The sequence below is a fragment of the Aspergillus eucalypticola genome (genome assembly GCF_003184535.1).
Source record: "Aspergillus eucalypticola CBS 122712 chromosome Unknown BO83scaffold_39, whole genome shotgun sequence".
NCBI classification, from domain to species: Eukaryota; Fungi; Ascomycota; class Eurotiomycetes; order Eurotiales; family Aspergillaceae; genus Aspergillus; species Aspergillus eucalypticola.
In genome coordinates, this window is record NW_020290313.1 from 168,951 (window position 1) to 181,903 (window position 12,953).

At 50.6% G+C, this 12,953-nt stretch overlaps 4 protein-coding genes across 4 annotated transcripts; 1 reads left to right on the forward strand and 3 right to left on the reverse strand.

Moving 5' to 3' along the window:
• Positions 1-231: 231 nt before the first annotated feature.
• On the reverse strand, positions 232-1,801 carry BO83DRAFT_421267 (MFS transporter; the record flags this gene model as incomplete). The annotated part of the gene is made up of 3 exons (XM_025534984.1): positions 232-1,231; positions 1,265-1,366; positions 1,419-1,801. 3 exons carry the CDS (start codon positions 1,799-1,801, stop codon positions 232-234), a joined length of 1,485 nt encoding a protein of 494 aa, XP_025382854.1.
• Positions 1,802-3,445: 1,644 nt separating this feature from the next.
• Positions 3,446-6,077, reverse strand: BO83DRAFT_441644 (uncharacterized protein). The gene is made up of 2 exons (XM_025536354.1): positions 5,215-6,077; positions 3,446-5,143 (listed from the first exon to the last, which is right to left on the reverse strand). Exons 1-2 carry the CDS (start codon positions 5,867-5,869, stop codon positions 3,564-3,566), a joined length of 2,235 nt encoding a protein of 744 aa, XP_025382855.1. The 5' UTR covers positions 5,870-6,077; the 3' UTR covers positions 3,446-3,563.
• Positions 6,078-6,562: 485 nt separating this feature from the next.
• On the reverse strand, positions 6,563-7,447 carry BO83DRAFT_421269 (uncharacterized protein). The gene is made up of 3 exons (XM_025534985.1): positions 7,341-7,447; positions 7,149-7,286; positions 6,563-7,067 (listed from the first exon to the last, which is right to left on the reverse strand). Exons 2-3 carry the CDS (start codon positions 7,283-7,285, stop codon positions 6,758-6,760), a joined length of 447 nt encoding a protein of 148 aa, XP_025382856.1. The 5' UTR covers position 7,286; positions 7,341-7,447; the 3' UTR covers positions 6,563-6,757.
• A 2,560-nt stretch (positions 7,448-10,007) lies between these two features.
• On the forward strand, positions 10,008-12,132 carry BO83DRAFT_412187 (FAD binding domain protein; the record flags this gene model as incomplete). Its single annotated transcript, XM_025534381.1, has 6 exons — positions 10,008-10,259; positions 10,365-10,614; positions 10,671-10,835; positions 10,885-11,120; positions 11,166-11,206; positions 11,253-12,132. The coding sequence occupies 6 exons, from the start codon at positions 10,008-10,010 to the stop codon at positions 12,130-12,132; spliced, it is 1,824 nt and encodes a 607-aa protein (XP_025382857.1).
• Between the last annotated feature and the right edge of the window lie 821 nt (positions 12,133-12,953).

Genomic DNA, 12,953 nt, shown 5'->3' on the forward strand with positions numbered 1-12,953 from the left:
GGACAGAGAGATTTTCGGGATACCCAGTAGCTACTAAATTTGCAGCAACAATAATGACAAGACACCTTCATTTAGCTTAGTGTGCCAAGTAGGTTAAGAAACCTTGCACCACTTCCGAAATACGGAAGTCAAGTGACCTACGCCACAATGACAGCAAAGTAGTGCAAATATGTACTAGGCAGAAGCACGAATATTAGTATATATAGTATATCAGACAATGTAACAAACCCATCACCCCCCATACGAATGAACACTAGACCCCTTCGTCCACACCCGCAACCTCTTCCCGAAAAGATACATCGGCACGCCCAACACCAACGGCCCAAACGTCAGCGCCAACTGCACCATAGCAGGCAAAAAATACCCCAACTTCCTCTCCGCCAACGGCGGCACCCAATAACTCATACTAAACCCAAAAGTGTTTCTAATAATCGTGATGACTGCCATGATCTCCCCAGAAACAGGTTTATACGAATCCACCGCATAAGCAACAGCAATGCTACAAATCGGCGAGACAACCAGTCCACTAAGTCCGTACCCAAACACCAGCAGAACAGGCCAGGGCCATAAATCCAGGATAGCAAATGCCCCGACCAACACCGACAAGAGTAGTAATGCAGCAAAGGGAATAAGACCCAATAATCTCATCTCCGCCTCATAGACACCCTTGTTCCGCTCCGTTGCTTTCACCGCAACCCAGTCAGACAATGGCCCCGCCGTGACAAGCCCGATTATGCAACCGATCAAGAAGGCGAAGTTGGAGTATCCCACCTCCGAAGCGTTGAAATTAAAGGGCGGGGCACCGAGGACAGAAGATTCAGTGAGGTTCCAGAAGAGAACAAAGTTCGCGACGCCGGAAATGGCCATCGCGGCCCAGAATATAATAGGGTAGAGACATATGCGGAATGGAGTGAGGGTATCTCGCAGGATGAAGGCTTTCCATTGCGGGTCGGGGTATTGCCATAGCTTGTATTGGGCGCTGCATGGGGATCCGGTCCCGGGCTTGGGGGGTTGTGGCTGGGTTGAGTAGATTTCTTTTGAGTCTACGGTCGGGCTGGTGTCTGTGGGGGACCCTTCAGTGCCTGGTTTCAGAGATGTGTGCGCCGTATGTCGGGGGGGTTTGGACGCGGGATCACGGTGGTATTTCGTCTCCGGGCAGAAGAGGAGGATCGTGACGATGTTGAAACAGGTCATGGCCATTGATAGCCAGAAGAAGCTACGCCATCCGAATCTGGTATTCCTTGAGTCAGCCATTCAGACTAACATTAATGCCAACTGAGCGTGATAAATGGCCGGGGGACAGTACCTTTGTGTGATATTCCCTGAGATGACAGGCCCGAGGAAAGAGCCAAACGAGGCCGCGGTACTATAATTGTTCTGTCAGTTAGATAGCCCTTGTGTTTTGTCTTCCAACTTACAAAAAAGCTACAGTCCATCGTCCTCGCTCATACAGGAAGAAAAGATCCGCAACGGTCTGCATGGGTACGGTCTCGCAGACCGCAGCCCCTGCTCCGTTCACGACTCGAGCCACAATGAAACTCGTATAGGAGGAGGCGAGAGCCTCCCACACATAAGAGGCGACGCTGAGCGACAAGAAAGCGATGAAAACAAACCGACGTCCAAAGATATTGGCACAGGGAACGATGATCAGATTGACATAGGCAAACGACAGGATACACACGCCAGTGATGAGCAGAAGTTGGGTGTTATTCAGATCGAAGGTATCGGAGAAGGCAGGAAACATTGGGCTCATGGATAATGCGGACGCTGTTGATACGAAGGTCGTCACGAGCTGGGACATTATAGCCAAGTCTGTCGTGGGGAATGATTAGCGTGGCCTATTGAGTGGGTGATTTGTGAAACTTACACTTCCATTTCGGCGCCCAGTTGAGCGGATCGTGGGGATCTTCTGATGGCTGAGGGACGAGACTTATGGAGGTGAGCTACTGCTGTACATCTAGGCTCGAGAAACACCGCTCACACTATCCCAGTTTTAGATCCATGAACCAGGTGGGGATCCCTATCGTGCATTATCTCGGTCCCCGGGAGATGATCTCCGTGCCCTGGGGGTGCGCTTTCTGGCGAGTCCATCTTGCTGCGGGGTGGAGCAACTAGACTGCCTGTTGCGTTGGAAATCTGATGTTGGGAGAATAACAGTATGCAGTCCTTTAGGGGGATCTGCAGCTATGAAGCTTGACTATATCTCAGAGGACAAGGTGAGGCTGAGCTGAGGATGTTAAAGGTAAGCGATGAATGACGCAAGGGGTGGACAAGGATGAGCTGGCGGAATGCAGATTTCCTGTCGATCTTCTCCCAAGCGGAATGCAGGGTTGGACAACTATCGATTCTCCGATCCATGATGAGCTGGGTGTCATGCCGTCCTTTCTCCATAGAAAAGCACAGTATCGATACGGACGGGCACCTATGTGTGGGGTTGCCGGAAAAAGGAAGACAGACTAACAGAAGATACTGGCTATATTATAAGCTGAGAATAGGAAGCTATCTCAGCACAATCTACAGGTGAAGATAATTGTTACGGGTCATTTGTGATGGTTCTCGTCGGTGTGACAGTTTGTGGAGGTTGGCATTGCAGACTATCATTGACTATTGTTGTAAACAACCCGAATGGATAGAGATATGCGGCATATGTAAGTTACCGGCCAATGAGACACCACTCCTACATTGGATTATTCAATAGTAGCATAACAGCACATCTTTTGGTGCTTATTAGACTTCGCAACAAAAGCAGCAATTGACAAAGGTCCAACCAATGCCCTACAATGCTAGATAGCTGACTACTTGCATGAAAGGATCTTCACTGGCTTTTCATATACCAACAGAGCTCTTCAAACGAGCATATAACCCTGCATTGGAGTTATCGAGTTGTCAGCCCCCCTTATCTCGATCCACCATTGGAATGCCACTATCAGGACCAACAATTCCTCTCTATTTCTTTTCTGGAACGGCGGTCTTTAGCCTTCTCGAGGGATCCCCAGCAGACATCATTCTCTCCACAACTATGGAACTCTTCTAATCGTGACACTCGCATGATAGACGATTTAATAACAATTTGCGACTCTCGGACACTAGTCAGGTCGTCGTCCGTAGCATCTCCGATATGACGCTATAAATGTCCTTATTCGGCTCCGGGCGCTCGGACGAACGATGATTTCACCTCCTCATCTATCCGCGGTGCCTCAGGATCGTTCTCATGGTTATTGTCCGAGAATACGAATGGCAGAACCAGCCCCGCGGGCCACCCTTGCATACCCATCCGCCGTCCGCCATTACTTTGGGGATTCCTGAGGATCTTTGGCTGGCTGACTCCCATATTTTAACCGAGGCTTTTGTTCTAGTGGTTTAACCTTCACCGTCAGTAAGAGGCATGACAAATAAATTTTATGGTAAGAGCATCGCACATAATTAGGACTAACTCGTCTGTGATCTTGATTCATCACTACAACAATATCTGTCCAATGCAATAAACGCTATTCGCCAACACCTGCAATGCAGTAAATATAAGTGAAAGCTCCAACCACCCTCACATCATCACATCATATCCATTAGTTCGCCGCCCTATCCTCAAAGTGCTGCAACTGTCCGTGGGTACGAATATAATAATGCCCGCTCTCCTCGCGCATATCGACATGCCATCGATCGCGCAAACGCGGGGTCCCCGCCGCTCCCAGCTGCGCTCCAGACCACGCATGCACAGTTTCCGGACTATTCACAGCTAAAGCGAACAGATTCGGTGGTTCCGTAAAATCTGTCACTAACTGCCCGCGTCCCTGGAAGAGAATGAAACCCAGACACATGATGTTCGTCAGGAAGACCACAGCGAGAATAACATAGAACACCTGCTGCCAGTCACTCGTCCGGCCGGACGCATAGCCGGCGGACTGCAGTGTCGCGTTGAATACCTGCACGACAGGGGTATCGAGACTAGGCTCGGAGTAATTCCAATCTGGAACAAATGCAGAGTACTGGCTACCGAGGAGGGCCGTACTCCCTGCTAAGACAGCCAAAGCCTCACTGAGCGAGGGAAGTCGAGGATCCAGCGAAGAACTATTAGTAGTGTTATCGAAGCTCGGAACCAACTCCATCAGCGTGCGTTCAATAGCGGCGTCGTCACCCTGGATGCCTGACGCGAGAGTCACCGTGTCTGCCCACTCCCATGCCACGCTTTTCCAGTTTATCAGGTACTGATCCTCCGATGTGTTACGATGTATCCGGTTGTACTGCAGCCTGTCGGCAGCGTCTTCGCAGCGTGAGCTCAAATCCCCGCCGCTCGGATCGACCTGGTACTGCGCGGAGCAGCGACCTGAAAGCTTCCCGCGCAGTCCGCAGAGGACGTACTTCGGATCGTGACCTGGAGGAGAACTGCCTAATATGTAGATGGAGGTTGTGTTGTCGACTTTGGGATTTAGGATGGTGTTGTAGGCTTCGGGGTAGATGGGGAAGACAGGGGCGCCTTGGTCCTCACTGAAGCCGAAGAGGTCATCGACGACGGTGCGGTTCGTATTGATCGAGTATGTTGGTGCGGCGGTTGCCCACGTCGATGCGTTGAAGGGCTTATGATTGGGCCACTCGGTGTAGATGAGGGGTTTCAGCTCGTCATGCGACATACCGACGCACATCACATTAATAGCGGGCGATGGGAGAGAGGCTTGGATGATGTACTTGCCCTCTCCAGACATGTCAACTGGCTGTTGGATCTTATTTGCGGGGTTGCGTGCAGCGGCGAAGAGGCCTCCGTGTGGGTAGGCGGCAGTGACATTGTTGACGACGCGACCATGTTGTTCGGATAGGGCGGTTGTGTTGACGATTTCGATCCAGCGACCGGTCACTGTGGTGTTGTCGTAAAGCAAGGCATGCGGCTGCGGGCGATAAGGGAGGGCGGTTGAGGTGCTATTTCCAGCTTTCAGCATTTCAGCCCAACCTTGCAAGTATTGATAGTAGTCGTGGTATGAGCGGCCGGCTATCTCCATCTCCAGACAGGTCTCGTTCCAGTGTGTCGGGTCAACATCGACCGTAATTGGAGTCTGGCAGGCGTCTTCCAAGTAATAAGGGTTGGAGTATTCGGTGTAGACATTGCCCTGCAGAAGTCTGGGTTGGACGGGGCCCATAACCAAGCTTGGAGATACTACAGTCGGGGGAGCGCAGACAGTCAGAAAGTATGTCTACCGTTATTATTTAGGGGACAGAGTGACCAACCTAGGGCTTCAGCAGCAGTGGTGTACAGCATTGCAACCAGAGCAACAATCAGCGTCAACCCACCAAGCGTCGTCCACCCGACATAGCGCAGCACATCCCACTGTATCAGCAGCGACCCCGGCTGCGTGATCCAGGTTCGCAGCGTCATGTCAGCGATGCTGACGCCCTCGGACCCATGCGCGAGAGCCCGCCGACTCAACAGCTGGCCCAGGAATGCAACACAAACTGTGACATAGGATAGCTCGATCGTTTTGGCCAACAGGGCGCTCAGCAAAGATGCGGACGAGGCAGTGAGTCCGGCATTGTTGCCGATCAAACTGCCATAGTATGGTTTGATACACGCGACGACGAAGAAGACGCCGGACAGGATGGTAGTGTACACGCCCAGTACGATAAGAGTGACGAAGAGACCCGAACACCGACGCCTGGGTTTATTGGTCGGCAGTGGCAGAGGATGAGGTTGATCACCATGATCGACACCTTTGGGTGGTGTATTGGTCAAATCACTACGAAACGAATCGCGTGGCCCCGGACCGAGATCGCGCAGATCGATTACGCTTTTATCGTCCTCGCCGGATGAGTCGTCATGCAATCTTGCGTCCGGGATGTTGACATCGGACAGAAGACGAAGCCCATCCGACGACCTGGCAGCCATGGTTGGCTGGGGTCAGATGCAGGCAGTTTGGGGGTTTGTTTTTCTTGGAAGGAAAAAGTGAGGAGGGAAAGGCTTCCTGGGCCAACGGTTTTTTAAGGGGCGGTGCATGGCGGATGGGCATTTGAACCAGCTAGTCCAGCTAATCCCTATTGTTTTGTCCGCCAGATGAGTTGGCTTCAGTTTAGTGAATTGGGGGCCATTTGCGATCGGTTGGGGTCCTTGTTGGTGTGAGGCTCGGGTGAAGGGCCCGTCGGGATGCTGGCTGTGTGGGAACCAGGGTCGTGGCTCATTCAGCTGGTGCGCGACTGTACCACACAGTAGTCACTTGGTTAGCTACCTAGCTAGATACTATTGGAATATGCTTGTACATGATTTTAATCTCCCTTGGTGGGGTCGCTTTGATCTAAAATCCCTGGTTGCACCATTCAGGTCTGCGCCCGCCTTCGCCGTGGGTCTGTGTTTAGTCCGGCTCTCAGCCTGATTTCCAGTTGGTCCTATTGTTACTCAAAGAGAGAGGGGAACCTGCAATCTGCCAGGGTTTGTCCTATAGTGTAACTGTGTACTATGCCCTAATGCGACCAAGTCATTATCGCGGCCAGAGGCGAGAAGGAATCCCTGTCCGGACTAGCCTATAAATAGCAAAGATGGTCCGAGGTGATTGGACTCGATCGTGATCACGATAACACAGACGATGAGATAATAAAAATATCTGGAGAGTGCGACTTAGGTAGCCAAGTAAAGATGACAGCACCACAGGCAGCCATCCAAGGAGCGGAGGGGAATTGTGGGACGGTAAAGGCCGACAAGGCTGTTAGTGGTGAATGAGTGTGGTTTACGGACCGAGATAGCAATCAGTGCGCTTCACTATACTTCAAACGGCATAGTCCTTCATTTCCCATAAATTTCCGCCTCAGCCTCTGCGATGGATCTCAACAGCCGCTCTAATCCTTCTCCCAAGGCTTCCTTCCCGGGAGTGAACGTGATTCGGAACAAACCGAGCTCTTCTGGCATGTATACGCTTCCAAGCGCAATCATAACCCGGTTGTTAGCACGGATGTCAGTGATCCTCAACTCACGCCGTTCGTATAAGCGAGTGTCAGGCAATGTAACCCTCAGCTGCCTGTAGTCTGACTCTGGTGTAGCAGACTTGCCTAACAATAGATGGCGAGGGTCAACCCAAATTAATAAGCCAGCGTTACTTTCCGCATATCAGCACAATCAAGCCTGTCGGGGGTCTTTCAAAATACAGATGACTCGCAATACCGAATGCCATGCTCACGCAAGAAGGATGTAGCAAAGCGATAGTTTCCCCAACACAAGCCTGGTCTTTCTGTTCGTAACGTTGTCCATCCATGCCTTGTCCTCGAGCATGGCGGCACAAACATCCTGAAGGAAGCGTGGCGACCATGAGGACATGCTAGATATTTCACGTCAGAGGTATCTGCTTGTCACATATGCACTGTACACATACCTAATGCTCGATATTGTACCTATTGCTGCATGTCGAAGACGACGCAACCCTCTGGGGCCAGTGCTGCATTTGGTCCGGCAACTTAAACTCCCATTGTATGAGCCTTCTGGGCAATGCTTCTGTTTCGATTTTCTCGGGCGCGGGCCTGCGGGTGACTGAATTGACTGATGAGTATATATACAACTTTTGGACTTTGTCAGTTATTGTATGCAATATGTACCAAAAGGGTAGAGTGACTCACGCATTGTTGCTGACTTGGTCACATGCATAAGGTTTGATATGTGAAAGTCCTGCTGGGGAGCGATAAAATGATTTTCTCTAAAAATACAACCGCGTGAAAGCCTGGCGTTCCATTACGGGGTATGCTGGGTGTATGACGTTGGAAAAGAAGCCCAGATAAGCTGGTTTGCTATCTCTAGATATGGAATAAACAAAGCACCCTGTGAGTTTACTGGCTCTTCGGCCCATTGTCTATTATCTGGGGGTGGCCGATTTGCGATTGAGGGTTTTACCCGTCGGGCATTGCAATCATTGCAAGCTATGCGAATTCGGCGAGGTTGGATTACTCGGTCTCTTCGTCAACTATACCATTGCTCTCGATATTAGAGTATAATCTAACAACAATCCTTGTTGCCCTCAACTCGGCTGTTCAATCTCCCTGCCGTGAGGCTGCGCGAAGTCGACCAAGAGGCTGAGGTGACTTTCTCAGATTGCCACGGTTTTTTTGCGGGGTCCATCCAAAGATGGGCTATTATTTGCTACAACTGAGAAATCGAGGATGTATGGTCTTGATTCTATTCCACTACAGCCTGTGGGAGGATGTTCTCATCCAACTGCGGCGTCGAAATTGATCTACGATTATAAGTTAAGACGATCGCGATAGTGAAATATCAGTTCCGAAAAAGTCGACATGACATATATACACCTAGTTCTTGTTATGTTCTCTGACAATATCAGCTGCCATTACCTTCAACATCAGCATAGCATCAGGCCTGGTACCGACCGGATCCCCAAACATCCGTACTAGGAACTTTTTATATTGGTCTCCGCAAAGTGGCCGGGCGCTACTCCTTAGCATACGCAATATTCCGACCATGCGCATTGTCAACTGAGAGAAACTGCTAGGACACCCTTGGCTTTTACCATCTCTGTCTATACGCTTGGCAGCAGGGGATGGGCCCTGAACCAGCGCCTCTAGTATGTCCTGCTATGACTGCCCGGTCTCATGTCCTCCGAGACATTACCTCCGTTGACTACAAATGAGAACGCAGATCCATATGAACCTCTGCGGGACCCATCCTTGGTGTATGATCCCATTCCCACCATCCACCGACGAACTCGATATGACCCACAGCCGGGCGTCTCCAACTTAGGGTTCAACGAACCGTCAAAGTCAAAATTCCCGTAGGGCACTCATATGAGATGCGATGCCAAGAAGCCAAGGAAGACAGCACGTCTGTAGGCTCACAACTCAACCCACCCCACATTCCATTCTGTATGGCCTGTTTGGATGGAGGACAAAGTCATACGGAAATGGTGCAGATGCGGGTGGTTGGTTTGACTACAAAAGTGAAGGAGGCCCGCTGTCGGCATCTTCTCTTGGTGATTGCAGATAAAACAACAATCGCATGCCAGTGCTGTACATATATTAGCCCCGGGGATATCTGAACTCATCAAGTACTGACAGCCTTGACGAAGGACATTCTCCGAACTAAATCATGACTTCCGCTCAGCCCGACAGCTGCGCCAAAGGGCCAACCCTTGAATCCAACGCGCCCATGAACCCAGGCTGTCAGTTACCGATCGAGTTACACTGGGTGAACTGGTCGTGGCGCCGTTCGCTGTTATATATGGCTGGTGGGATCCTCATTGGGGCTCTCGTCGGGCTTATCGTCGGGCTGATAGTGCGGTTCGCGTGATGTCGTTGAGAGCTGATATGGCACATACTGTGTATGATGTGCTTGGTCTTGATACCCCAGACGCGTAAAAATTCGCGTTAAAATTCTTGTTTTATTGCCATCGTTTCTTCAGCGCCACATTTCAACTTCTCTGTGTACCCGAATCGCTGACGATGCGACCGGTGACTTATACCCGAGGGTCACGACTCCGATCGGACCACGTGGGATCGGTGAGTTTATGACTTATATCGAAGCGATTAGCATTTTTGAATTTTTTGCCGTGATCTAACATTAAATAGGTTTGAGCTCCCCAATGATATAATAGCAGGTCGAGGTGGAAAATACATCCGGTCTTTCTGTTGCCTATTTGGGTACCACTTTCAACCCAGCGCCAATGTCACCCCAAGAACACGGCGATCAATTACAACATATACAACAATCTGGCGATCCACAATAGAAACTATATTCAGAATAAGCAGCCGGAATAGAGCAAGTATGATCAAGAGATTTGGCGACAGAGAGTCATCAACAGTGACGATCCATGACGTTTCGATGTGGTAGTCACCTTAACCAAACGCCCGAACTCAATTGTGACGCCACTTCTGTACTTTATCAGAAGCCATCAGGAACGCAAGAATTGCCTGCGATAGACTTGCAATATAACGTAAGAAATACTAAATTTTTCATTCGTTGTACAGGTTACCCCAGGATCTACATATAATATATTACCCCCTACCTACCCAATGGCATGACACGACACCCATTAGCAATGGCACCCAACTACTCTCCCTCCACGACAGACCTCCTGATCATAGGCGCCGGCCCAGCCGGCCTCATGGCGGCCTGCTGGGCCTCACAATACACGAACATGACAACGCGAATCATCGACAAGCACCCCAGCCGAACAGCAACCGGGCACGCAGACGGGATACAGAGCCGAACACTCGAGATCCTCGAGAGTTTCGGGGTAGTTGATCCGATAATACGGAAAGGTGTGCAACATGCGGAGATGTGTTTCTGGGTAAATAACCTATTAATTTTTATATACTCTATCGCATTAAGCTTCATCTCCAGTTCAGATCCTTGTGGGAAAAAAGAGCACAGCACTAATTCGGGCGCTGCGTAGGGCTATGATAAGCATACGAGTGGGATAACGAGGCACAAGATGGACTCGGCTCAGACGGATAAGTCGAGATACAATATGGTGTTGCTGAATCAGGGGATCATTGAGCAGATTATCCTGGATTATTTGGGGTTGGAGCAGGGGGGGAGGGTGGAGGTGGAGTACGGGAAACAAGCGGAGACGTTGGAGCTGCTAGAGGAAGGGGAGGATGAGTATCCGGTTGTTGTTGGGGTGAAGAGGGTTGGCCAGAATGGTATGGTTATTCTCGGTTTTGATGGTGGTTGCATGCTGACTTGGATGATGTTATAGGGGTCAATGGGCATTGCAGTGATGTTGAGACCATTCGCGCGCGGTATGTTATCGGTTGCGACGGTGCGAGGAGCTGGACCAGAGAGCAGCTGCAGGTACCGATGCGGGTGTGTTCTGGAGATACCACTTGGGGCGTTGTGGATATCGCCCCGATCACTGATTTCCGTAAGTTTGGTCAGTTGCTGAAAATGTATGCTTGACTGACAGGCTTTAGCGGACATCCGTCAGTCCTGTGCTATACATGCCGGGGACCGTGGCAGCATCATGACCGCACCCAGGGAGAATCGGCTGGTTCGCTTTTACATCTATCCCAAAGGCGATGGGAGGCTGAGTGTGGAGGGCAAAGGCCGATCCGAAGTATCACTTGATGAAATTGTGGGAGCCATGGCGAAAGTCATGAAGCCCTACTCTTTGTCCTATAAGCACTGCGACTGGTGGTCCATCTACAAGGTGAGTATTGAATGGAGGCAGGTGGCCATAGCTGACTGGGAATAGATAGGTCAACGTTTAGTGGAAACGTATAGGCCACATGACAGGTTGGTGAACTCATTGGTCGACCCAAGCATACGCTAATAACAACAGGATCTTCCTGGCCGGCGACGCAGCGCATACGCACTCACCGAAAGGAGGTCAGGGTCTGAACGTGTCGATGCAGGATACATACAACCTAACATGGAAGCTATGCTCCGTTATCACAGGGGAAGCTTCTCCGAGTATACTCGATACATACGAATCTGAACGACGGCCAGTTGGCGAAGAGCTGCTCAAGCTGGATACCGAGTTAGTTAAAGCGTACGAACAAGACACGAGCGTGACCGAAGGTGTCGAGCGCGTCCGTGGCCAATACATCGATTTCATGACGGGAACGGGGGTGACATATGGCTCGAATGATTTAATCGCCGGGAAGAAGGCGGATACATCGGTCGCAAAAAATATCAAGATCGGTATGCGCCTGTCATCGTATCCAGTCGTGGGCCAGGCCGACGGGATCAGCATGCAGTTGGTTAGCAGGTTGACCAGTAATGGAGCATGGAGGCTGCTCGTATTCCCAGGCGACTTGCGTGAACCTAGCAACCAGAGTCGGCTGGCCAATTTTGCGAACCAGTTCAACGAGCAGCTTCATCTGCCATGTCTGCACAAAGACCTGAAATCGAACCGGTATTGTCCCCTTCTCGAGACGATTGTGGTACATCCCAGCCCGAGGACTTCTGTGAACCTTCTGGATCTACCGGAAATATTCCATCCGTTCGATGAGACGTGGGGATGGGATTACTCGAGGGTGTTTGCGGACGATGGCTCATACGGCGAAGCTTGTGGGCATGCCTATGCAAGGTACGGCATACGAGAAGAGACTGGGTGTCTAGTCCTTTGCCGTCCGGATCAACATGTTGCTTGGTTAGGGAGCTTAGGAGATGTGGAAGCATTGGACCAGTATTTTGGTCAATTCGTCGGGAAAAAGTGATTTGATCGAGTTCTGTTACTATTCAGTACTATTTGGTGGAGCGCGACCGGTGAAATAGGGTGGAATTGGGGGGGAATGTTGGCGTTGGCATTCCGAGCGTTGCACGGATACTTTTGGTTTGTAGCATCCATGTCTGATACAAAGGCACTATAGAAAGAATATAGAAAAGACTTAAGCACCAGACCATTTATGGGACCCAAATTAGCAATAATCAATGACAGAAATTATATACTTTGCACATGCTATCCCTAACATAGCGCACGCATGGTCAGTGGCCAGAGCTCAACGGCAGCACATCGCACAGACCGGGGATCACCCGTGGGCACCGGCTCTCTCGTCCCGTATTCCGGCAGAAGAGCCCTGCCAGTCAGAAGTCCCAGAGACCCTTTGGATGGATGACAGGGAAGTTGTGGAACCAATGCTCAAATTGGCTTTCAGACCCAGGGGACGCATGATGCAGCTTGATTGGTAGGGGACATTGATGAGGTAATGGTGATGTTGAACGGTGATGTCATGAGAGTAACAGTCGTGGAGAAATGTTTTGATCGAGGCCCATAATAGTGGTCTCTAAAATTTTCAACAGACAACACCACCGCTGAGAAGGAATGAGGCTTTGTACGCGGGTCAGGTCCACCTTTTTTCTCAGAGTGAGGCTGCCCCACAGCTTATCTGTGCTATCTGGAGGCCCTGGCCAGACCGGACGGACCTCTTCTCGACTGTCCAGCAACAACAAGGGTTGTCTGCATCTCTTCCATTAGAGGGCAATTGCACGGAAGGAGATCACATCAACACACTATCATTGTACACAGTATCTGATCGAT

What these genes read in the sequence shown, in the direction of transcription:
- BO83DRAFT_441644 (XM_025536354.1), bottom strand. Translation starts at nt 5,869, where the DNA reads ATGGCTGCCAGGTCGTCGGATGGGCTTCGTCTTCTGTCCGATGTCAAC. An exon ending in CACTGCTGCTGAAGCCCTAG is followed by an intron (nt 5,144 to 5,214) that starts GTTGGTCACTCT and finishes CCCCGACTGTAG; the next exon opens with TATCTCCAAGCTTGGTTATG.
- BO83DRAFT_421269 (XM_025534985.1), bottom strand. Translation starts at nt 7,285, where the DNA reads ATGTCCTCATGGTCGCCACGCTTCCTTCAGGATGTTTGTGCCGCCATG. An exon ending in CTTTGCTACATCCTTCTTGC is followed by an intron (nt 7,068 to 7,148) that starts GTGAGCATGGCA and finishes ATATGCGGAAAG; the next exon opens with TAACGCTGGCTTATTAATTT.